Source organism: Ceratotherium simum, chromosome 32, assembly GCF_057802395.1.
Source record: "Ceratotherium simum simum isolate JZ-2026a chromosome 32, ASM5780239v1, whole genome shotgun sequence".
NCBI classification, from domain to species: domain Eukaryota; kingdom Metazoa; phylum Chordata; class Mammalia; order Perissodactyla; family Rhinocerotidae; genus Ceratotherium; species Ceratotherium simum.
In genome coordinates this window covers 31,087,925-31,112,179 of record NC_141931.1, presented here as the reverse complement: position 1 = coordinate 31,112,179, position 24,255 = coordinate 31,087,925, and the positions used below count along the sequence as shown (strand labels likewise).

Genomic DNA, 24,255 nt, shown 5'->3' with positions numbered 1-24,255 from the left:
GGGTGGGGCTCGAGGGGATGGGCAGGAAGCTCTGGCTTCTGAAGGAGAGTGGAAGCCTGGTTTGCAGTAGCCTGGGGCTGCCTGGGGGCTGACCGCCCTCTGAGGTGGCATCACCGAGCTCGCAGGCCCCTCCCCGCCCTGCACCCTCCGCCACCTCCTCACCCAGAGCACCTTTACCTTCCAGTCAGGTGGCGATTTCTACCTGGAAAGAAGCCAGTTCAGTTGGGGCAAACTGCTGCATTCTGTTGTTGTTGTTGTTAGGAATGTTTTAAGCACTTGAGGATTTTCATTTCTGTAGAACCGAGCCCGGAAAAAAAGACTGAATATCATCATTGTGTCTGAAGGAGCAATCGATACCCAAAATAAACCTATTACCTCGGAGCAAGTCAAGGAGGTAAGTGTGTGCGATCCTCCCCTCCTCCCTCGCCTGCCTGGAAACGGAGATTTTTATTTATTTATTTTTATTTATTTATTTATTTATTTATTTATTTATATTTATTTATTTATTTATTTATGAGGAAGATCAGCCCTGAGCTAACATCCATGCCAATCCTCCTCTTTTTGCTGAGGAAGACTGGCCCTGAGCTAACATCCATGCCCATCTTCCTCCACTTTATATGGGACCCCCGCCTCAGCATGGCCTGACAATTGGTGCGTCGGTGCTCGCCCAGGATCTGAACCCGGGCCGCCAGCAGCGGAGCGCACGCACTTAACCACTAGGCCACCGGGCCGGCCCCTGGAAATGGAGATTTTAACACAGCGGGCAGGTCTGAGGTTTGGAACATTGAATTATTATTTTGAAAGCATTTTTTGTTCTTCTTTTTAAATATTTAAAAATATTTTCATAATGACTCATAACTTGAATGACATGAGACTCATACACTCTGGGCTTCCGCAGAGCACTGCCTCCAGGGTTAACCATCGGCAGTATTCCCAAAGGCCCCGGGGACCTGCGGGTGGGTGGGGTTAGAAAGTTCCAGCCCTGGGCACCGCTGCCCTGACTGGAGGAGGATCAACCCCCCGGCAGCGGAGCCCGGGTTCCACGGCAGGAAAGACACCTGCTGTCCCTTCTCATGAGCATGTTCCTCCCCACAAAGAAAGCCGAGTCACTGGCCCTGAGTCACTGCTCCCGCTGGTCCTGCGGAGGGGCCCACAGGGGCGGAGGGGCTCGCCCAGATGGGCACTGGCGCGTCACACAGGCCCGTGACGGAGGGGCCAGGTTCCCGAGTCCAGGGGTAACCGGGCACATTCCAGATGAAGGGCCGGAGAGCAGACAGACGGGCTCTGGTTGACGCCGTCCGTCAGGGAAAGGATATTGTCAGCTTGGCTCTCGCTCTGTCCTGCCTTTTATCGATTCCCGCGCCAGCTGTGCACCTGGATAGTAAAGACATTGATAGGCAGCCGTGAGAGGGGTCTGCCAATATTTACGAGACATAATCAATAATCTCAGAGCAAAGATTTTGTTTCCCACTTAACTGAAGTTGAGATCGAATCAGGGAATGTTAGCATAAGAAGGGACCACGGCATTCCTGTAACTCAACCCCATTATTCTGCAGAGGAGTAAGTGAGGTCCAGCAAGAGAGGTGACCTGTCCCAGCCACCCCACTGTGTTCACGGGGGTCCCGGACAGCGGGGGCACCTCGATTACTGTGTCCTGCATTTCAGATCACAGCTTCACAAACGTAAGGTGATTCGGGGAAAGATTTACATCTTTGTAAAGTATAGATGGTGCTTTATTTTATTTTATTTTGTATTTATTTATTTTTTTGTGAGGAAGGTCAGCCCTGAGCTCACATCCATGCCAATCCTCCTCTTTTTGCTGAGGAAGACTGGCCCTGAGCTAACATCCATGCCCGTCTTCCTCCACTTTATGTGGGACGCCGCCACAGCATGGCCTGACAAGCGGTGTGTCAGTGCACGCCTGGGATCCAATCCCGAGCCACCAGCAGCAGAGCGCGCGCACTTAACCGCTTCGCCACCAGGCCGGTGCCAGATAATGTTTTAAATACAAGCTCTAGAAACAGTGTCTTGTAAAAAATCATGTCACTTATGTTCATTTGCAAGGTAGGAGAGACAGATTTTATTTGATAAGGAAAGCTTTTTTTTTTTTTTTTTTTTGGTGAGGAAGATTAGCCCTGAGCTAACATCTGTTGCCAATCCTCTTTTTTGCTGAGGAAGACTGGCCCTGGGCTAACATCTGTGCCCATCTTCCTCTACTTTATATGGCACGCCGCCACAGCGTGGTTTGACAAGCAGTGTGTAGGTCTGTGCCCAGGATCTGAACCTGTGAACTCCAGGCCACTGAAGCGGAGCGCACGAACTTAACCACCGGGCCAGCTCCTGAAAGCATTATTTTAAAAAAAATAAATTTCAGCTAACCGATAAACGTTCCCCCAGGAAGTGAAGTCTAGAAACTAGAATTTATTTCTTTGTGGATCTGAGGAGAGAGTGGAAGCATCTCCCCTCAGTGCCCGGCCCCTGTGCCTGTCGGAGTCTATGGGCCCGTGTCGGGGTCTGTGCTCTGATGGGGATGTTTCCTGGCAGCTCGTGGTCACTCAGCTGGGATACGACACGCGAGTGACCATCCTTGGACACGTGCAGAGAGGCGGGACGCCGTCAGCCTTCGACAGGATTTTGGTGAGTGAGGATGGAAGCTGTGAGACGTCTTCACAGGGGGAGGAACGTGTCTGGGAGTGCGAGGGACCAATTTGCTACCAAGACGCACATTCGTAGAGCTGTCAGGTAAAAGCGTCTGCCTACATTGTGGATGCTCATCCCCGAGATGCTACGGCCATGTTGTCACTTGCAGACTCGCTAGCCTAGAATGGTTTCTAGGTCCCCCAGTCACCCGGACGCTGGGAGACCCCACCAAACGTGGGGACTCCAGGGGATTAAATCCCAAAAGGTGGAAAGGTGGCATCTACGTGCAAGGTTCTAGAAACAGAGCCAGGGGACAGCAGAGACCTGAGTCCTGATCCTCAGCTGTCGATCTTGGCTGCTCTCCCCTCCCCACCTGGCCAGTTCTTGGTGGAGTCGAAACTCTTTGTTGGGGTGGGCTAACAGTAAGCAGGCAGGACTACGAGCATCTAATGGGACTGGGTTCAGGAGGATGAAGGGAAGTTGAAGATGGACGAGTTTAGCACAGGTGGGCCGTCTGCACAAGGCAGGGTGGGGGCCTCTGTCTTGGAAGCATCTCCCGTGGGCACCGGGGCTGGAGCGCTGCCTGGACCGGTGGTGGGCTGTCTTTGACGTTGTGAATGTCATTCCAGGCCAGCCGAATGGGTGTGGAGGCCGTGGTCGCCCTCCTCCAGGCCACCCCGGAGACCCCAGCCTGCGTGGTGTCGCTGAGCGGGAACCAGGCTGTGCGCCTGCCCCTGATGGAGTGCGTGCAGATGGTGAGCCCCGAGTTTACGCCATCCCTGCGTCTGTTGCTGACCAAACGGACAGGGAGTCGATGACCTTTCCCAGGACACGAGCCACTGCCCTGTGGGGACGCGGCAGGCCTTGTGACACCTGGACTGCTTCCCTTTCTTGACTCTGTGACACGTAGTTGTAACCGCCCCCAACAGTGAGTCCAGTCTACGGGGAAGCAGTGCGCTCGGAGGACCCACGTATGTTTCCGTGGACAAGTCACTGTAGACTCGAAGGACGTGGTTCTGTGAGAATCTGAGGGGGGTTTCCCAGCGGGGAGGGACATCGTTGAACCTCTCAAACTGCAGCCGCTCCTGCCCTCCTGTCCCCCAGGACATTCAAATCTGCGACCTGACACTGGGGTGGCTAATTCCGGTGACATTCTGACACACACCCGCCTCCCTCAGGCCCCAGGAGTGCGTGCGGACGGAGGTGGGAAATGGGTTATAATTTTCCGGTTAACTGTCCAGTAGGTGAGGCGGCAGTGGAGCTGCATTATAACTGTTTTTCAAAGTCCATTCATGGCTATCACTTTATTTGGTCTTTCCAGTGGCTCTGAAGTATCTGTACTTTATAACATAGACAGAGAGGTAACTAAGTAATTGAGTCCAGGGGCTTGTGGTGAAAGTAACCTTCGAAACATAATTTCCAAAAGCCTATGAGAGAGAATAAAGCCTGTGTGTGTATGCACATGTGTGTGTGCACATGTATATGTGATTGTGTGCGTGTGTGTGCTTGCATGTGGTGTGCATATGTGTGTGCGTGTGTATATGTGATTGTGTGCATGTGTATATGTGATTGTGTGTGCATGTGTATATGTGATTGTGTGCGCATGTGTATATTTGATTGTGTGCGCGTGTATATGTGATTGTGTGTGCATGTGTATATGTGACTGTGTGTGTGCATGGGTATATGTGATTGTGTGTGTGCATGTGCATATATGATTGTGTGTGTGTGTATGCATGTGTATATGTGATTGTGTGTGGTGTGCATGTGTGTGTGTCTGGGTGTGTGTGTGATTATGTGTGTATACGTGTGTGGTGTGCACGTGTGTGTGTGTGAGCATCTGCTCTGTGGTTATCGTCCTGAGGGTCTGGCGTGTCTGTGTCACACAGACAACATTAGAAGGAGGGGCGTCTTTCTTACTGTACAGAGGAGGAAACTGAAGCTCAGACAGATGAATAACTTGCCCAAGGGCCTCAAGTGAGGGGCAGAGGCTGGGAGCCAGCTGGGCGTGTTGGTCCCCAAGCACTTTCCCCCGGGGCCCCGAACTCTGCCCCCTCGGCCTGCCCCGACCCTGCTCGGGTCCTCCAGCTCCCAGGAGTGGGCTGTTCTGTTTGCTTTTTCCTCACTAGAATCAGATTGGGAGTTTCCAGACCCCTTCCTGAGAGATCCCCTCACTTCTGGCTTTGCTGTCATGGGGTGAAATCCCTCGGGTTTCAGGGCCTGCTTCCTGTGGCAATGCCAGCCGTGCCACCTCGTCCTTTTCCGTGTCAGCCTGGGCTGGGCAGACCTGGGCTTCTCCCTCTAGCCGGACAGTGACGGGCCGGCCACAGCCTCAGTGTGGACTCTCTGACCCCAGGCTGCCGGCCTGCGAGGTGGGAATGTGAAGGGAACGGGATGGAAAGACAGAGCTGGTTCCACCCCTGCACACCCGGATCCACGATGCACCGAGTCTTGATGTGTTCTCTCTCCCTTTCCTCGTTTCTTTAAAGACCCAGGATGTACAAAAGGCGATGGATGAGGGGAGATTTAAGGATGCTGTGCGGCTCCGAGGAAGGTGACTGTTCTGGAGGCAACTCTCTGTGGTGGGGACCTGTGCTCCTCAGGCCGGCTGCTGGGAACGTGCTTCGAGGTTGTGCTCGTTCTGTGTCAATACAAGAAGGCAGAAGTTGAGACAGTACTCGAGGCACCGTTTCTACAGGCCGAAGGCCTAGAGGACTAGTTAGGGGGAACACGTTTATTCCTTTAATTTTTTTCAGGGTGGGGTTGTTCAGAACTTAACGAGATTAGGGTAGACAGTGACATGAGGCGAGCGTTTAGTTTTGAGTACTAGACGCCTTTGGTCCTCAGCCCACTTGTGTCCTGTACATTAACTGGAAACGCACAGCGCTGTGGGTCCCCATCAAGGGCCTTGTGGGATGCAGGGTAATCCTGGGGCCCCTTCCCCCCAGAGCCCAGAGACAGCAAGCGCCTGCAGAATGTCTGTGTCTGGCACCGTTGCTCCCTGTGGCCCCTTCTCCCCAGATGAGCCCCCCGCCACCCTGTGCTCTGTCTGCCATGCTAACTCTGGTCCAACAGCATCCCTTCTTTCTAGGAGCTTCGAGAGCAACCTGAACACCTACAAGCGGCTCGCCATCAAGAAACCAGACGCCCATATCCCAAAGGTAGGCGATGCTGCAGGGCATGGCACCCCCCTCTCTCCTTCTTCCCGCCACCTGTGATGCCTCGGTCCTTCTCTGGTGTGGGTGCCCTTCTGCCCTGGCCGGCTTGGGTTTGGATCAGATGTTAGCTCCCAAAAGGCCATCCCTGTCCACCCCGCCAACCCTGTCCTCCTGGCCTCCCTCCTGCCGTGGACCGATGCTGCCTCTCACTCTCCGAGTGTCTGGCCCCATCTCTCGGCCGTGAGGTCCCCGGCCTGGCCTGGCAGGGCGGGCCGCTTCCAGGTGTGCAGTGCCTGTGAGCGGGGACCCCCTGTGACGGGCGGCATGCGTCCTCCCGTCTTGCAGAGCAACTGTAACGTGGGCATCATCAACGTGGGCGCGCCTGCCGCCGGCATGAACGCGGCCGTGCGCTCGGCTGTGCGGGTGGGCATCGCCGACGGCCACAAGGTGTTCGCTGTCTACGACGGCTTCGAGGGCTTCGCCAAAGGCCAGGTGAGTCCCTTGAGGGGCGGCCGGCGAAGGGAAGGTCGTGTCGTGGATAAACGGGGGTCATACCTTCCAGGGCTCAACACCTAGGGCTCCGTCAATGGTGAGCACAGCGACCGATTTTTAAGGATGACTTCTGGGTTAGGGTCCCATCCTAGGTGTGGTCCAGGCCCTGCAGTGAAGCTCGGGGTGGGACATGTTTCCAGTTTCTCAAAAGGCAGTGGGAAGGGCCTCTGGGGTCCAGTGGACTCTCTGGCATTAAGTGGAAAGGGGAACAGGGGCCCCGAGAGTGTGTAGGGTGGCACACGGAGGGCACGTGCCCAAATAAAACCTTCATGGGTAGATGAACACTTCCTGAGTGCTCACTCTGTACGTTTACTGCTCCCCGGGATTTACGTATGTTAACATTTAAATCTCACAATAAATCTGAGGTATTATCCCCATTTTCCTTACGAGACAGCTAGGGCACAGACACGGTAATCGACTTGACCGAGGTCACACGGTGCAGGATCGTAGACACCGTGGGGAGGCTGCAGATCCTCCATTCTCAGCCCAGTGTGTCCTGGTCTGTGGTTTTTATTCACCCGATTGCTTGGCAACCATGTACTGAGTTCTTATGCTGTGGAATTAAATTAGTGAAGAAAGCAGACAAAGCCTCCTGCCCCCACAGAATCTGCAGCTCAGGGAGGGAGATGACAGTAGGTGAAAATAGATCGAGTAAACTGTATAGCGTATTAGGCGGGGTCCCGCATGAAAAAGACACACAAAGGTGGGATCGGGGGTCTGTGCTAAGACCCTAAAGACGAGCGCTGTTGGAAGGTCATCTCAGACTAGAGGTCGAAGGGGCTGAGCGAGTGGCCCATGGGGACATGGGACGTTCATTCCAGGCAGACCAGGGGAAGGTACGAAGGCCCTGAGGTGTTCGCAGGGGGGAGGGGCTCGCGTGGCTGCAGCAGAGGAGGAAGAAGGGATGAGGGAAAGGAGTGGAGGGCCAGACCCTCTGTAGGTGATGGTGTGGAGTTTGGCTTTTCTTCTGAGAAGGGGAGGGTTTGGAGCAGGGGCGTGGCACAAAGGGACAGATTTTCACAAGAAGCAGAATGGGGAAGCAGGAGACTAGTCGGGGGGCTCCTGCCATAACCCAGACAGGAGATGCGGGGGGCTCGGGCCACCTGGCAGCAGTGGAGTTGGTGAGAAGTCTTCTAGGGTCTGGATGTATTTTGAAGGCAGGGCCAATAGAATTCGCTCCTGAATAGACGCAGGTGTGAAGAAAGGAGCAAGGTGCATCCGTTTCTGGCCTGAGCTGCGGTTGATGGAGATGAGGAAATGTGAGAGGCGCTGAGATTGGGGGTGTTAAGTGGGAGATGTCTGCTGGGCGTCAAGGGGAGGTGTCCTGTAAGCAGATGGATATTGTGTTCCGGATCTTCAAGAGGTTGGGCAAACACACACCTTTGAGGGGGCTTCAGCATACAGATGGTGTTTAAGACTGACAGAGGGCCCCGAGGGCGAGAGAGAAGGGGGAAGAGAAAGGGCTTTGCTGTCATGAGTAGAGAGGGGGACAGCCCAGGGCCCTGAGTGCCCAGGGAGGGGGCAGACTCCCAGCTGGCATTCATCCATGGTTTTAGATTTTTTTCAACTTTTAAGAAGTGTTCTTTTAATCTTATATCAATTAAAATGCTATAATATTAATTGTTAATAATATTAATTATTCTTTTATGTCCCAATGGTAGAATTTGGGCAACTAAAGTATCTAACTGATCCATGTGACGAGGAATAGGATGCAGAGGTCTCCCCCAGGCAGGACCTCAGGCCCGTTGCTGCTCCTAATGAATTAGAATCCGGGTTGGGGCTTGACTCGTTCGGCCTGGCGAGGAAAGCATTTCCTAACCTTTCACAGATCCTCGCAGACACACAGCCTGTTGAGGGGCGGACATCTGGGCTATTCGTAAAGCTTTCTGATTCTCCCGTCTTTTTCCTTCTGTGTTTGCGCATTAGATCAAAGAAATCGGCTGGGGAGATGTTGGAGGTTGGACAGGCCAAGGAGGTTCCATTCTCGGGACAAAACGGTAATTTCCCTTCTTGATTCCGACCCACTCTTAGCAAGAAGAGAAAGCCATATTCTAGAACAGAATAGCAGCTGCAGAGGCTGCTGCTGTTAATTTCCTGTCAAGGGTCCTGAGGGAAATTGGCGCTGGTGCACGTCCCGGCCCCACTCCAGGAGGGGCGTGGGTTAGGTTTTCAGGCTGGATGAGATGTGCCCTTGAAAAGTGACGAGGGGGAGAACTCTGGAGCTATTTCCTCCGTGATTCCTCACTCCCGTTGATTTGAAGACCCAAACACTGGGCAACAATCCTCTATCTCGTGAGGTGACAAAGACAAGTGATGTCACTGAGCTGGAGGGACCATCCTACTTAAACCAGAATTCGAGCGTTGATAGTGGCTTCGTGTCTGTGGGGACAACAGACCTGAGCGGCCCCAGGGCTGAAGGCCCAGATTCCCACAGCAGAGAAATGACCTGAGTGATTCCAGCGTCAAAACAGAGGTTTCTGAATTACAGTGAGCGTCTGTTTTCCGGCCTTGCTGGGATGGGATAATTTAAGAGGTGCTGTGATTTCATATTAGCCTGAGTTCTTTTCATCTCTGATCTCAGGGGTGCGAGTATTAGTCATTACTGTATGTGACATTTTAACACGGAAGGAGAGGACTCTGTGTGTGAGTCTAATAAATGTTGGATTCCACGTAAGTGTTAGCTTATTGTCCCAAGGAACCTGTTCCCCTCTCCGTTCTGCTTTGATGCCAGGGCCCGTACGGCCCAGCTGCTGGCAGGGTTCCCAGAGCTCGGCTAGTTCTCCAAAGCTGCCTGCTGTCGGGTCCCCCGAGCACTCGTGCTGTTGGTGTTCTGGACGGCAGAGCTCCGTGCAGAAGTGGGGGGCTCTCTGTGCCTCCTGGGCCTCCCGACTCTCCGGGACACCCAGGCAGAGCTTGCTCCATAAGCCGAGCCGGGAGTTGCTCTGGGGTGGATGGGAGGGGCGAGTTGGCAGCGCATTCTGACGATGCTGGACGCTGGGAGGGGCCTGGTACTTGAATCGCGTCCACCTGTGTGCCCTGACTACCCAGGCCTGGACGTTTTCGCTCTACAACTTCTTGTAAATCTACCAACAGTATAAACACCTTACTTCCTCCAGTCAACAGAACAGAAAGATCAGGGTGGGTGTTGGGCAGGCTCTTGGGATGGGGCACGGCCAGTTGTCTGATTCCACCTGCTGGCCGTGTCGTTTGAAATAGTAATAAAACAGGGAGGAGGGCAAGTATGGCTGGAGATGACTTGAAAGGAGATTAGAATGGATAAGGTATATGTACGTGATGTGAAGCTGGAAGTTTCCATTCAAACAATTATTGTGAATATATGAAGCTACCCTGGTTCGTCTGTGTTCTGATGAGCCAGCAGGATTCGTTGAGGTCAAGCTGTTGGGCAGCTGAAAAGTCTCTTCTTGCTTCCCTTTGCAAAGACACTTTCTTGAGATTTGATTCCTGGCCACTTCTGCATGGGTAGTTCCCCAGCCCTGCCAACCACCAACCCCGCAGAGAAGGGAGCAGATCTCTTCGGGGCTGCACGGCTCGGCCACGGAGGGTGGGGAGGTGTGCTGGGGGAGGGTGTCGTCCACTGTGAAGTCTGTCTGACCTCCTGTCCCGACTGGACTCCTTCTAGTACCCTCCCTGGGAAGTACTTGACGGAGATCGCCACGCAGATGCACACCCACAGCATCAACGCGCTCTTGATCATTGGCGGGTTTGAGGTACGTGGTCATCTCTTTTCACCTGGTGGTTCGTTAGTGCTGCGGGTCTGAGTGAGGACCCTGTGCTGGCTTCCACCACCCGTAGTGCCGTCCACCGCTCCTCATGAACTGGAGTCCTAGAGCCCCAGGCCCGCCTGCCACTGGACAGTTACAATGCAGAGTGTACCAGGTGGCGAGACATGGTGTGACACTTGGTGCCAATAGAGCGACCTAATCAGGAAGCGAAAACTTGACTCCTTGCCTGGGATTCATCTGCTCAGAGGGTTCAGATGTATTTCGAGTCTACAGGAATGATTCTCTCTCTTGAATGTGAAGCCCAGTGGCTATTCAGAGAGGAAGGTAGTTATATGGCCAGATTATCTTTTTTTTTATTTATGTTTTTTTTGGTGAGGAAGATTAGCCCTGAGCTAACATCTGTGCCCATCTTCCTCTATTTTATGTGGGACACCTGCCACAGCATGGCTTGATGAGTGGTACAAAGGTCCATGCCCGAGATCTGAACCTGTGAACCCTGGGCCGCCAAAGTGGAGCATGCGAACTTAACCACTACACTGCTGGGCTGGATCCCCAGATTATTTTTTTAATTACTTATTAGACTGTAGAGCTTAATTTTTTCAGTTCAACCAAGATCAGTCCCATGACGATCTTTCAGTTTACCTTAAAGAAAATGTAAGAACTTCTGACAATCATTCTTGCCGATAAGAGTTAGTCTTGCTTCTCCCTGACAATGTCCCGAGGTGTCCTTTGTGCTTCAAGAACTGCTTGTCCCTGTCTGTGACGTTAATGTGTTTCCGTGTTGGTTTTTTAGCGGCCCACCGACGCCCCTCTACCCCCCACCCCCCCACAACTGCACACACTTGTCTGACAGGCCTACCTGGGACTGTTGGAACTGTCAGCTGCCCGGGAGAAGCACGAGGAGTTCTGTATCCCCATGGTCATGGTTCCCGCCACGGTCTCCAACAACGTGCCGGGCTCTGATTTCAGCATCGGTGCAGACACTGCCCTGAACACCATCACCGACGTAAGTCTGCGTGGGCAGCAAAGCAGGTGCGGCGGATGCTAACCCGGAGGGCGCCTGACCCGCTTTTATCTACCAGCACACTGGAGACCGGGGCGAGGTCCAGGGTTGGTTGGTTTGTTTTCGGAAAAGTATATAACAAGACTGCCAATCCCTGATCCGGCTCCCAGAGATTTTTTCGGCTCTTTTCCCGTGCCTCGGCCAGGACGCCGCATCACTGCCCAGGCCCATTAGGTGACAGTGCGAGTCTGTGGCTCAGGCAGTCGAGGGCCCGGTGTTTTGTGATTTGGATAATTGTTAAAATTATTACATTTTTGGCTGAGCCAAATTTACTTGAAGCCTGGAACACCTTACCATGATAAATCCTGGGTCCAATGGCCTTGCTTTCATGTTTGATGGTACAACCTGAGCTAAATATTTTGCAATTTTATTCATCGACCTGCATCCGCCATTAGCATTTGTTGTATGTGGCCACGGCCGATAGCATCATTCTCCCCTTGCAGATGGGGGATTTAACTACATTGAAAACAGCATTGATGCTGTTTTAGGTTTTCTGCCCAAAGGCAGTAACAAAACATAAAAATACATCCTTATTATCATATTTATGAATCACACTCAGGAAATCACGTATGAGTTTGAAGATGAGCACCTCACACAGAATGCATTTCTTTTTTTTTTTTTTTAAATTCGGTGTCTAAAATTTTTCAGTAAATTCTCAATTTTTTTTTCCTTGAGACGTAGATCTCATGAATGTTTTAAGACTTTTTTGTGTAGCCCGTGGCATCACACCTGTTTCTAGTGCTGGTAAATAAAAGAAACGCTTTTAAAATAAAGTTCAAATGGTAAGTGACGCTTCGCACTTGTTTCTTGCTTTTCTGAGCTGCTTAAACTTGCTGAGATTCTTTACTAAAAGCTCTGCCCAGTGTCGCCTGTGTCCCCGCTGGGGCGTCCTCGTGTGCTCACTAACCTTGCTGGGCCGCTGCTTGCGCCCTCCTGGGGTCTGTCCTCCCTGCTCTCGCTGCTGTTGGACTAATCCATCCTGATAGACCTTCAAGCTGTGAATTGAAAGGTCGCGGTCTGTCGCAAAATGAACTTCATCATCTTTTTACTGCTCTTTTCCCTGCCATAGCTGGATTTTGAATCTGCTTCTGCTCAGTAGAAGCAACTGGGAGGTCATTTTTCCTAACTGTTACCTAATTGGACCCCTCTTGGGGCGGGGTTGGGGGGACTTGGAGTGTTGTCATTTGCGGTCCTGGCTGAGGTGGCTGCTTACCTCCTCGTGGTGTTTGTTACACACTTTCAGGCATGAAGATAAGATTCTCCCACTTTATGATTCCAGGCTCCTCGGCTACCAAGAATTTTCTTTTTCTAGATTGTAAAGATTTAATACATGTGTTGTTGAAAATTTGAAAACCAGAACATATAGGGAAAACTCCAAATTATCCATCCTGCTTCCCTTAGAGAGATTTTGAGATTTATCATATGATCTTTTAAATTGGGTTTTTTATTCCTTTGGGTTTCTCAAAGCCGGGTTAACCAGTCACACAGCAGGCAGGTCTCTGTGAAGGTGCCAGGCCCGCCTGCCCTTATGCAGTCATCGGGAGCGCTCTGAGGCTGCCAGTGGGCAGGCGGTCTGGTGCCGTGGTTCTGGTTCTGGTTAGTGACCGGTGGTGCGCTGGGCAGTTAGGTTGACCTGAGTGAGAGCTGCAGTGGCCACTCCTGGGCCTGCTCCGAGTGTCCGAAGCTGTGGGGACACAAGCGTGGATGTGGCGTGCTGAAATTGGTTTCTTTCAGATTTCTGCTGGTTAAAGCCGAAATAAAGCTGAATCTTTCTTAGGAGGTTTGGATCTGGGCTGGAGCTTGGCTGGACTGGCCACATAAAGGAAAGGGGGTGCATGCAGACAACGTGCTGGGGGGCTGAGCCGACGAGACCTGGGTGCTCTGCGTCTCTCCTGGTCTGCTCCAGGGGTCCAGGGAGCCCTCAGGGTCGAGGACCAGAGCCAGTGTAGCATCCGTTCATCCACCTCATTCAGTGGCTCCGGTCACCTGCGGGCCATGGTCTCACGTCCAGAGGCCCTCGTTATAGGAAGAGCATCCGGGGTCCAGCCCGCGGGCGTCTCAGCACCAGCCAGTTCCCTCTGTTCAGAGTTGGCTGGTTCACACCTGGTGGTGATGTTGCCCCAGGGGACATCTGCACTGTCTGGGGACACTCTTGGTCATCAGAACTGGGCAGGGGGTGCCCTGCCTCTGGTGAGTGGAGGTCCAACACTGCTGACCCCCCACGGTGGCAGGACGGCCCCCCACCAGGGAGCTGTCCACCCAGATCAGCAGTGCCAAGGCTGAGAAGCCCTGAGACATCCCGTGTGATCAGCTGCCGTGTTCTCTGGATGCTTGTTGTTGTCCTCACGCTCAGCTCGCAGACGCATCTCTCGAAACACATCTCAGTGATTTAAGATCCCAAAGTGATCTGAGGCCCCAGAGGCAGGGTCCATGCGGAGACTGAGAGGGGCCAGCCGGGTGGAGGAGGGCGATGGCAGAGGGGCCAGGAGGCATCCGAGTGACGGCCTCACCTTCCTCCTGGCCACCCCCTGAACTAACCACCGTGGGTCCCCCATCCACACATCTTGGGCCACAGGTGCCCTAGATCAGGGGTAATGGAGAGCACACCCTTCAGAGAGGCCTGGGTCCCCCCTGCCTTGAGTCGTGAGCATTCCTGCAGCAGGATGCACCGTGGCCACGTAGGGGGATGAATAAAGACCAGACATGGGTCCATTTGCACAAACGCTCACCAGAAGCCTGGTTGTGTCTAGAGATTCGTGGACCCAGGGATGGTGGATGGGTGGACCTGTGTCCACTAATGAACTGTTGTGATTAACCCGCTGAGGCAGACGAACCAAACCTCTGCCCTCGGCTTAACAACAGTTCCTTTCTTGACATCAGAGCCAAACAATCTCACCTGGGGATTCTGGAGCACGTGTGGGGCCCGGCTCCCCGTGCTGCCTGTGTGAGCATTGCGGAGGGCCTGGTGGGGCTGTTCCTCCTGACGGAGAGCAGAGAGGCGCCCCGAGTCCCCGGCTGCACGTCTGCCATGTCTGACGTGGGCCATTTGATGGGGTCCTAGCGGGCAGGGCAAGGCCCCGCTTACTGCAGAAAGTTAGCTGAGGGGCCTGCCCTTAAACTTTCCCAACCCGATTGGCTTCCCTCACCTCCGAGATGCCAGGAAAGGACCACTGTGCGTCCACACTAACCCGATGCGGCCCTGCTTTGCTGCCTGCCTGCTTGCGTCCCACCCATGCTGGGCGGGAGCCCCGGGGAGGCCCGCACCCAGAGCCCGTGCCCCTGCACTGGCGAGTCTTCCCGCCCCGACTCCGTGCTAACCTGGAGCTTCCTCACCCACTGACCCGCACGGACGGAGCTCGCCAAGCTGCCCGCCTGTCGGGCCCCCTATCGCCTCCCTGGGCGGCACCCGCTGACCCCCGCACTGCTGCTTCAGGCTTTCGAGGGCGCGCTCACCATGGCGGAGGCGCGCAGCAGACACCAGGAGTTTTGCATCCCTATTTGCGTCCTGCCTGCCACCATTAGCAACAATGTCCCGGGCACAGAGCTGAGCCTGGGTTCTGACACTGGCCTGAACACGATTGTGGAGGTAAGAGTCCACTCCCCTCGCTGGGTGGTTTCTTTCACCGTTTGTTTCTTCTGCCCAGAGAGGACCCCAGTCAGGCTGAAAGCCTGGGGTCTTTCTCTTTCCCCTCAAGTAGAACCTGAAAGGGAAACCATCCAGTCTTCCACAATGAATGAGTCCATCTGTTACCACTCTTTTTTTCCTGTTAGCGGGAGTTTATATCACACTTCCCACAACAGGATAGTTTTCCTAGCTTCTCCATCTGAGGGAGAGCCATCTTTATCCTCGCAAAGTGAGATGTTCCATCAGTGCCCTGGGTACCATCACCATCTCTATTTCTGTACCACCTGTACAAGAAGCCTGGGGTATTTCCCAGGCACGCTGAGGGGTCGTATGTGATGAGGCCTGCTGCCAGATGTGTACAAAGCCACGGGCGTGCATAGTCATGTGAGTGCATAGCCACGTGTGTGCGTAGCCACGTGTGTGCATAGTCATGTGTGTGCATGGCCACGTGTGTGCATAGCCAGACGTGTGGTCTGTTAGAGGAGACGACACATCAGGAGGGTGTGCAGACAGGGCTAGGTGCTGGGTGCGTGTGACAGTTCCAGGGGAGCGCGGGGCCCGCCCAGGCCTTGGGAATGTGCTTCTCTATAAGCGGGAGGCGCCACAGGAGCTGAAATGCGCTCTCCGGGAGGGAGTCTGCAGTGCAGAGCCCTCACTGTTGGCAAGTTCCCTCCGCTCAGCTTGGCCCAGACCCTGGGAGGACGGGAAGATGGTGGTGTCAGTCTGGTCTTTCTCTTCTGAGCTGACTGTGACGCGGGGAGGGGAGGGGAGGGCTTTCGCCAGGCCTGCGTCCTGATTCTCTGTTGCATCATAGCCTTTCACTCTTAAACTGCGGGTACCTCTGACTCATCCCGCTCACGTTCTCACTGAATTTGTTGTCCAGAGGTGGGCTTGTCCTTCTGCTTCCTTGTAGGGTGATGGCCTCCAAGAGGCTCATTCCCAGGTTAGAGGCTCCCACGGGCCCCACATTTAGCCTCCTTGGAGTTCTGTTTCTCTGCATGTAAGATGGTCATAGACAGACCCATGAAGTAGCCACCGGCCACTGAGAGCTGCGAGGGCCCAGCATCTCCCTTCACTCCTCCGTGGGGCACAGCCAGCATCTCTTGGATGCTCACGCTCGCTTCACCCTCTCAACCCCGCACCTGGCATGTTACCCCGGCTTCGCCAGCAGTCTGCGCTTTGCGGATGGGACCCCTCTGGCCCTCGCCCAGCCCCTGCCTGGTCTGGCCACCCAAGTTCGGCAGATACCCAGTCTCTTGGGGATATCTCAGTCATGGGAGGCTGACCTCCTAGCTCGCTGATGGGCAAGACTGTGTCCTCACACCCAAGTCCGTGGGTTTTTTCTATCTTAACACTGTTCTAAGCTCCACCTTATCTTTTCACATTCAATTTACATTTTTAAAACACCAGTGTGGCAAAATGTTATCAGTATTGGAACTGTAACCTAAGTGTTTCCTCTGGCGGATGAGTCCCAGAGATTATTCTTGGAGAGTCATCTGTCTGCTGCTGGGGACACTGGGACAGTGGACATGGCTTGGTGGGGGCTGGTCCAGCCAGGCAGGGGCATCAGCCTCCTCCATTCCTTCCTCTCACCCCAAAGTCAGAGAGGCCCCTCATGTGCCCCTAGCTGGGGACAGGGGTGCACCTGGTGCTGTGGCCTCTCAGTTGTCAGTTCTGTCTTTAGTAATCGAATGAGACGTGGCTGCAATGACTTGCTGTGTTCAGAAGACACGGATTCGGGCCTTCACACACAGGCTGGGTGATGAAGAGAGAGAATTTAGGAACGGCGTATTTAAGACCCAGGCAGAGGCTGGTTGTGCCCACCAGCTACCATTGTTGTTACACCCAGTGGCCTCCAGACGACTGGGGCCTCGGCTCCGTTATCAGGTTCACTCGGGGTCCTTCATCTTCTTCATCTTCTTCATCACCTGGGTCGGTGCTCAGAGATGGGCTGTCCAGATCAGCCTTGCAGGCGAGCTTCTTTGCCGGCAACGTTCTTTTGCCATTAAGTGATGATGCCATTCTCTACCATGCCATTCTCTCTCTCAATTCAAGTGACAGTAGTTCTCTGCCTTAGGTGGAAAAGGATCCCACGTGCCTGCAGCTCCCGGGGACCTGGGCATCCGGCCCTCATGCGCAGCCCTGTCCCTTCCCCTCCCCTGATTACATTTAGGGTCCACTGGGTAACCCAGGATCATCTCCCTCTCTCAAGATCCTGGATTTAATCACCTTATAGGGAAACATCCAGAGGTTCCAGGGATTAGGACCTGGGTGTCTCGGGGGGCTGCTGTCTAGCCCATGAGCAGTGTGTGGGGGGGCCTCGAGGAGGACTGGGGGACTGCACATCCCGGGGACAGGCCAGTGACTGGAGGGGGAGCGGGAGCCGGGGCTGGCAAGTAGGGGGGCCATGTGAGGCTTTGATGTGAACTGGAAGGAGACGGTGTTACTGGAGGGCTGAGTGAGGCGAGAACCGGATCAGAGTGTTACATGGACGGAGCTCGGTTAGCAGCGGGCAGGGTCCAAGAGAGAGGACGGCGGCCTGGACGGAGCCTCGGGGGGGAAGGCGGCGGGTGGGTTTCTGTTGTTTTTGCCCCGAGCTTGTGTCCCAAGGAGGGCCGAGGACAGAGGTTTCCCTGGGAGACCTGCTGTCTGTGTCTGGACGACTTCTGGGGCCTTTGTCCAGGAGCCACCGTCTGACCCCCAGCAGGGGCCCTGACGTGAGGTGACATTTGGGGACAGGTTGAGGATGACAAACCCCACGGGGAGCTTTTTAGAAGAAAACAACAGAATTTCCCCCTAACGAGGCCCATGACAGCTGCCAGGCCTCCATCCTTCGAGGCTACGGTGCAGGTGGAGTGAGCGGGTCCTGGGGGCCCCCTCTGCCCCTCCCAGGGCACCGGCCGAGGGGGTGACAGGCCCGCCCTCCATGGGTAGGTGTACCAGCTCAGGGCCTGTGACCACACCACCCGGGTCAGCGGGGCCGGTGTCTGGGCCGGAAGCCTATGCCCGCCTGCTCAGGACCAGCACCCCTCCCAGCCTGGGCCAGGCCTGCGCTGGAGTGACCCGCGTCCTTCTCTGTGCCCAGACGTGCGACCGCATCAAACAGTCGGCCAGCGGGACCAAGCGCCGCGTGTTCATCATCGAGACCATGGGGGGCTACTGCGGCTACCTGGCCAACATGGGGGGGCTCGCCGCCGGAGCGGACGCCGCCTACATCTTTGAGGAGCCCTTTGACATCAGAGACCTGCAGGTGCGTGGGGGCCGTGGGGCCCGGGGTGCCTGTCGCTCAGCGCCCGTGCAGGGCTGCCACCGGGGCACACAGAGGTGGTTTGGGGGTGGCGAGGGCGCTGCCGGCCCACCACGTGTAGGCACCTCCAGGGCCCGTCTCACTGACTCCAGGGACATGTGCGGGTGCACTGACCTCAGCGCCAGGGCCGTCCACGAGTGACGGGCGTGAACACATACATCTCAGGGCACCTGTCACTCTCTTCACCCGAGCTTGCCCACGTTCTGTCTGTTGCATGATTTTGCCTCCTACGAGGTCACCGTTTTTCGTAGGCAGGTCGTAAACCATTTAACAAGGTCATCCCGTGTCTAACAGGACCTGGGACTTCGGACAGCTGATGGGGACGAATACACGGTCTCAGGCCGTGAAGTGTCCCGAGGGGCCCAGACCCCTGTGTCCTGCGGGGCTGAGTATGGGAAGGTTTGCAGGGTTGGAGCCCACGCCCATCCCTCCTGGAGCACGGAGCCGGCCCTGGAGAAGCAGCCTTTGTCTGTTGTAAATGCTGGATTAATGAGGGGATGGCGGCGCCCCCCGAGGTGGCTAGGCCTGGGGCGGGGGAGGGACACAGCAAAGCGGGCTTCACTCACGCTGTGGCGTGGGCGTTGCCAACTAAAGAACCAACTCGCCGCCTGCTCTTTCCTGTAGCGTGCTTCCTTGAAAAAAAATTTTTTTTTATTAACAGATTTTATTTTTTTTGGAGCAGTTTTAGATTCTTGGCAGAGAGATCCCCTACTGCTCCGCCCCTTTGCATGCATAGCCTCCCCCAGTCTCAGCATCCCACAGATGGGACGTTTGTTAGAACCGATGGCCCCATAGGGACATGTCATTAGCACCAAGTCCACAGCTGGCGTTAGGGTCACTCTGTGTCCCTGCATGTGCTTTTAAGTCTTGAGGTCGCAGATGCCTCTTTTTCTAAATTGACTAGGGTTTCTCGGGCCCCAGCTTTTCCATAGAGGGCTAGTGGGGTGACCGCAGTGTTAGCTCCTTGCTGAGCCCCTTCGTGGGGGGAGGCAGGAGGCTGGCGTGTCAGGAGAGCCAGGGGCATGGGGTCAGGGCAGGAAGCCGGGGTCCTTTCTCCCCGGCCACCAGGCGCACATCGGATGTCGGGGGTCCTCAAAGCCCATTCAGGAGGACAGGCGTTATCAAGTCAAACACAACTAAAATACACAGAATACGAATAAATAATGCAGATGGAATATAACTGTTTTGGAAAGTGTTCCTCACGGAAGCTTCGAGTCCCACGGACTGACCGATACGCCCAGGAATGCGGCTGCACCCTCCTGTGTGTGTATGGCGTGACTGAGTTCCGTTCCTCACTGTCACATTGTCACTGCCTGATGTATCATGTGTCTGCTGTCCTCTCCTGCTGACATATAAACCCTGGGAGCCGCTGCCCTCGCCGCTCCATTCTGCACGTAGATCATACAGTACCCGGCACACAGTAGGTGCTTACTAGAAGTTTACTGGCTGACTGACTAACAGAACACTTTCTTCTAGGCCAATGTGGAGCACCTGACAGAGAAGATGAAGACCAGCATCCAGAGGGGCCTGGTGCTCAGGTAGTGGGAAGTCCCCCATCTTGTTCGTGTGAGACCTGGCTTCTCAAAAAGAACCTATCTCATGACCTAACCCCAATGAGCCATCGTTTCTCTGCCACGGTTCTCCCTCCGAACACTGAAGTTATAATAAAGTAGAGGAATTGTGCCCGTGCTAAACACTTGTATGCATTGAAATGCTTAAAGGGTAATTTTTGAAAATCTATTTTTGCTTTTTAGCCTTTTTTTTTTTAAAGATATCTCCAAGTATTTCCTTAATTACGCCACTGACCTTTATAAAAGAACGTGTGCGGCATCGGGGGCGGGAGCGGGCCAGGCCGGGCGCCCGCGTCCCTCTGCTGCCATTTGGGCAGAGGCTTCCCCCGAAGCCCTGAGCCCCGGCCCTCTGTTTGCTGCAGGAACGAGAGCTGCAACGAGAACTACACCACTGACTTCATCTACCAGCTCTACTCCGAGGAGGGCAAAGGGGTGTTCGACTGCAGGAAGAACGTGCTGGGCCACATGCAACAGGTGAGCCCCCGCCCGCCCCCGCCGTGGCCCGCGCACCCAGGGTCCCGCCAAACGGAAGAGGAAGCCCTTATGCAGGACCTCTTCTTTAGGCGGACGTCTTCACTTAGCCATTTTGGGAAAAAAATGTATTCATAAGTAAATTCCAAAGTGATTAAAAACAACATCTGCACTATGCAATGGTTCCATTTAAAAGTCATACCAAATGTCACAGCTTCAGGGATTCTTTCTGTTGTTGGTGATATTTGGGTAGATGGGCATTATAAGGACAAGTATCAACGTTCATATAAATAGTGACAGCAGTTAATTGGAAAAACTTATTCAAATTAAATGCTTCATTCAGTATTGGGCCTTAATAACCACTTAATTTGAAATATCAGACAAATGATACTGTGAGATTGTCATGAAATCAGAATGATTTGGACAGAACCTTGGGGTTCACCCTCTTCGTGATCTGTGAGCGTGCTGCAGGTGGCAGAGCTGGTGGTGGGCGTGGAATCTGGGCCCCAGATCCTGATGGCACGACTGTCCTCTTCTCACCACGCCTCCCACTCCGGGTGTCTTTGGGAACTACCTAGGCCCATTACTCCATTGCAAAGAGTCTGTGAACCCCCTGAAATTATATGATGAAAGGGTAGGCGTGTGTGTATTTTGTGACAGCGAGTCCACAGAGTTGATCAGATTCTTAAAGGAAAATGCGCCCCCCCCACCCCAAAATAAAGTTAAGAAATCCTGATAGACGATTCGAAAACAATGAAGTTGGTAGTCGACCGGTCCTGTTGATGAGCATCCTTGTCCTACGGGGGAGGTCCTGTGCTTGCCTAACAGGTTGATCCCGCACAGGAATATAAATAAAACCCATATTTACAAATTTGAGTCTCTTAAAAATATGATGTGAATTTTGTTAAATAATAGTAATTTTAATTTCTATTTCATTTAAAAAAATAAACAGCCAGGAAGGTATTATGATAACTAACGTCTCCTCTCACTCTAACCGCCAACAGGGTGGAGCGCCTTCTCCGTTTGATAGAAACTTTGGAACCAAGATTTCTGCCCGAGCCATGCAGTGGATCAGTACGAAACTGAAGGAGTCTCATGGCAAAGGTACTGAGTGACAGGTGGGGCGGCCCGGTGCTGGGACGGGGCTGCGGCTCCCGGAGAAAGTGGGCGCTTGCTTCTCCTTTCCTGAAACTCAGCCTTGAGCCGCATGCGACAGAGCGGTCTTACTCTCATCAGACTCTGTGGTTGCTGTTTATGACTCTCAAGGTCATAATTAGGTGTAAATAGAATTACTGTAATGCAAGGCTTTATTCCTGCTCATCAGCGACGGGAGGCATTCCAGTGATTAGTGACTTTCTTCTTCTAATAGCCAGGACATGGCTCTAAACATACTGGGCTCCATTAGCAAGACCTTGCAATGTGATTTTTTCCTTGTTTTCTTTCTTTGCTGCTTGGAACACTCTGGACTGGCTTTTACTTAAGATACTTAAGACTTACTCATTGATTCACTCACGACTTCTCTTTTTAGAGAGAGCAACAAGGGATCGGGTGGGATCTAGACTATGTCCACCTTCAAAATCTGGTGTGTCCTTCGAGTATCCCATTTTACTCCCTCCCCACCAGAAGGAACCTCAGAATTTTGTGATACTCATTCCCTTGCTTCCTTCAGAGTCTTACCACCTGGGTAAACCTTAAAAGGCTCTGTGAGCTTCTTTTGTAGTTTATATGAATGGAAGTACACAGAGTGTGTCTCCCTGGGGCCTGCTTCTTTGACAAGGCGTTAGTGTTTTTGTTTTTTTTTAATATTTATTTATTTATTTGTGTGTGTGTGTGTGTGTAAGGAAGATCAGCCCTAAGCTAACATCCATGCCAATCCTCCTCTTTTTGCTGAGGAAGACCGGCCCTGGGCTAACATCCGTGCCCATCTTCCTCTACTTTATATGGAACGCGGCCTCAGCATGGCCTGACAAGCGGTGCCTTGGTGCGCGCTCAGGATCCGAACCCGGGCCACCAGCAGCAGAGCGTGCACACTTAACCACTACGCCATGGGGCTGGCCCCGGGGCATTAGTTTTTGAGAGCCACCGCGGTACAACATCCCATCGTTGGAGCCCGCCAACCCTAACCATCCAGATGACCTGGCACTTGAGTGTCCCGGGGTCTTGCTGACACGCACGATACTCCAGTGCCCTGAGCTGGGAGTGGGACGCTGGGTCATGAACGCATGGGTCCATCCAACTGGTCTCCCAACCACATGCTCCCCTGTAGTGCATGCGGATCCCATACTCCCGTCTGGGCGACATTTGATCATCACTTTTGAAATACTCCTGTTTGCTGGGTGTGAGGCCGTCTCATCGAGGCTTTAACAGGCTAAACTTCCAAGTGGTGAGGGCAAGGCCAGGTCCTTCACGCTTACTTGAGGCTCTCGTTTCTTCTGTGAACTCTGCAAGTATTTTGCTCATCTTTCTATTGGTTGGTTGTTTATCCTTCTGATTGTGTAATTTTTTTGTTTATATCATTTTATTGATTTAAAAATATTTTGGTTATATTATTTTATAGGAATTTTTTATATTTTATGTTTATGTTTATTTTATATCCTGCCAGTCACATGTTGCAGATATCTGTCTCTCATTTGTGGCATATGTGTCTTCTAATGAAGTGCTCTTCATTTTAATGTAGCCAGTTTACTTTTTCCTTTATGGTTTGAGCTTTTTGTGTTATGAAAACATTCTGCTTTTACACATTTAGTTCTTTAATCCACTTGACTTGATAGGAAGTTTAAGGTCTATTCCATTTTCTTCCGTGTGGGTAATCAATTATTTGGGTGCCATTTATTGAAAAATCCATTCTTTTCTCCACTCTGCAGTATAACCCCCATCACAGACCAGGTATCTATAAACTTATGGGACTATTTCTGGGTTATTTGGTTCATTTTTGGCATTCACTTATCGATCTTTGCCAACGTTCCAGTTCTATAAACAATTCCTGGCGTCTGGCAGGGCAAGTCCTTGCACCTGGGCCTTCTTCCAGTTTGGGCTGTTGTTGGCCTGGTGTGCTGTCACGGAAATAGGAGAATTATTGTCAAGGTCCACCAAAAAGTCTGTTGGATTTTTGGGGGGAATTATGTTTAATCAATCATTTGGAGGAAGAATTGATATTTTTAAAATACTGAATTTCTAAGTCATGAACATCGTATCTCTCTCCATATATTTAGACCTTTCATTATCTTATTAAAGCACTGTTTTACATCAAGATGATGTATATCTTCTAGGTAAGGTTATTCCTGACTTGATGTTTTAAAAATGTTTTTCTAAATGGTATTAAAATTTTTTTCTCATTGCTGGTGTATAGAAACACCATTTTTATACACTGATTTTGCAGTCAGCAACTTTCTACAGGCACTCTTATTCTAGTCATTATCTGTAGATTCATTTTGTTTGGTTTTTCACATCCACATGCATGTCACATCTGTATACGGCCTCTTTATTTTCCTTGGTAATTTGTGGGTGTTTGTGTGTTACTCCAGAGAAGCCCTAACCGAGGCAGTGACGGCAGGACTCCTGTCTCAGTCTCCCCTAACTGGGAATAGGGCATGCTTTCAGGGCTCAGGACTGAGAGTTCTTACTAACGTGTAACGCAAGTGTGTCCTTCTGCAACTTAACGTGTTATGTTTGCTGTTGGTCTTTGATAGAGACTGAGACCTGACACTTTGTTCGTTAGGGACTGCCTCAGTCGTGGGAGGATGTTACACACTGCTTCATCAATTAGCTGGTCCCTGACGTTTCCCTTAACTGACTCCCAGTGTTGAGCCCACGTGCCCTCCTGGGGCACCCCCCACCCCTGGCCGTGTGTGTTCTTGGACTCACTGTGCCCGCTTTTTGCCTCGGCCATTTCCCACTCGTCTTGCCCCTTAGGTGTGGGTCAGGCTTGTTCTGGCTTTCTAATAGGTCTGGGGGGCTCCCCTCGGAAAGAATGTGTACGATGGAAGTTTAATTTTGAGCTGAGATATTTGATAAAACTCGCCCGTGACGCCTCCATCGGAGCCTCCCGTCTCCTTTGTAGGGAGAGCTGACTGCTGAATTCCTTTTATGTTTGTAGAACTGCTCAAGTTTCTTTTTTTTCTTTTTAAG

The 24,255-nt window shown here is 52.8% G+C and overlaps 1 protein-coding gene across 2 annotated transcripts in view; it reads left to right on the top strand.

The window, feature by feature from the left end:
* PFKP (phosphofructokinase, platelet) overlaps window positions 1-24,255 on the top strand; it is a 63,499-nt gene that overhangs the window by 37,188 nt on the left and 2,056 nt on the right. Inside the window, exons 8-21 of one of the 2 annotated variants that reach the window (XM_087420871.1) lie at window positions 299-394; window positions 2,545-2,637; window positions 3,270-3,395; window positions 5,127-5,191; window positions 5,729-5,798; window positions 6,141-6,287; window positions 8,274-8,344; window positions 9,988-10,075; window positions 10,944-11,096; window positions 14,587-14,739; window positions 17,864-18,028; window positions 19,562-19,623; window positions 20,019-20,130; window positions 21,132-21,231. In XM_087420871.1, the coding sequence (XP_087276997.1) occupies window positions 299-394; window positions 2,545-2,637; window positions 3,270-3,395; window positions 5,127-5,191; window positions 5,729-5,798; window positions 6,141-6,287; window positions 8,274-8,344; window positions 9,988-10,075; window positions 10,944-11,096; window positions 14,587-14,739; window positions 17,864-18,028; window positions 19,562-19,623; window positions 20,019-20,130; window positions 21,132-21,231 (1,501 nt within the window). The remainder of the gene's footprint in view (window positions 1-298; window positions 395-2,544; window positions 2,638-3,269; window positions 3,396-5,126; window positions 5,192-5,728; window positions 5,799-6,140; window positions 6,288-8,273; window positions 8,345-9,987; window positions 10,076-10,943; window positions 11,097-14,586; window positions 14,740-17,863; window positions 18,029-19,561; window positions 19,624-20,018; window positions 20,131-21,131; window positions 21,232-24,255) is intronic. The other variant, XM_004425419.3, reaches the window with a different exon arrangement.